We start from the raw sequence: 646 nt of genomic DNA on the forward strand, positions 1-646 counted from the left end.
ACATGAGTCGTGTACACCACAGACCCTAAAACGAAACTCATTACCTAACACTGAAAGGTTTATTCCAAAAATGAGAATAAAACTGACATTGGTATAAAAATACATATTATACGGATTACCTATCTTCCTATCCAAGGATTGCTATCCATCCAATGCTAATACTAAGGCTTTCTAAACACTCCCAGGAAGAGGATGCTATTGGTGTAGTTATCGAGGACGAGGAAGAGGAAGGGCCGGTTGGTGATGAAGGGCACGCGGCGAGGTGGGTGGGAGAGGAGTCCGAACACCTTCGTCTGGATCGGGCTGGTCTCGGCGCCCTCCTCCGTGAACTCGACCATCACCTTGTGCACGCCGTCCTTCACCTTCAGGCCGCCCGTGGGGAAGAAGCCTCGCATGTTGGCCTCTGTGGTGAACAGGTCCTCGATGCCCAGGCGGATGAGAGCCTGGAAATGACAGCGCGTGTAATGATGAATACCTTCCACGGAATATGAGTGGAATCTTAAGCACTCTGTGTATGTGCTATCTTATTTTGATTAAGGAATTGAAGGAAGAAGAGACATAAAGATCAATCATGGGAATCACAAATAAATAAAACAAAACAACAAATATCAGTATTCATACATGAATGCATGATTACATATAAACA

The 646-nt window shown here is 45.2% G+C and overlaps 1 protein-coding gene across 1 annotated transcript in view; it reads right to left on the reverse strand.

Annotated features, from left to right (window-relative positions):
- Positions 1-45: 45 nt before the first annotated feature.
- The window catches only part of LOC119586473 (serine protease inhibitor 42Dd-like), a 9,161-nt gene continuing 8,560 nt past the window's right edge, over positions 46-646 (reverse strand). The window contains exon 5 of the mRNA XM_037935210.1: positions 46-443. Within this exon, the coding sequence (XP_037791138.1) occupies positions 162-443 (282 nt within the window). The 3' untranslated portion in view covers positions 46-161. The remainder of the gene's footprint in view (positions 444-646) is intronic.

This window comes from Penaeus monodon, chromosome 21 (genome assembly GCF_015228065.2).
Source record: "Penaeus monodon isolate SGIC_2016 chromosome 21, NSTDA_Pmon_1, whole genome shotgun sequence".
NCBI lineage: Eukaryota > Metazoa > Arthropoda > Malacostraca > Decapoda > Penaeidae > Penaeus > Penaeus monodon.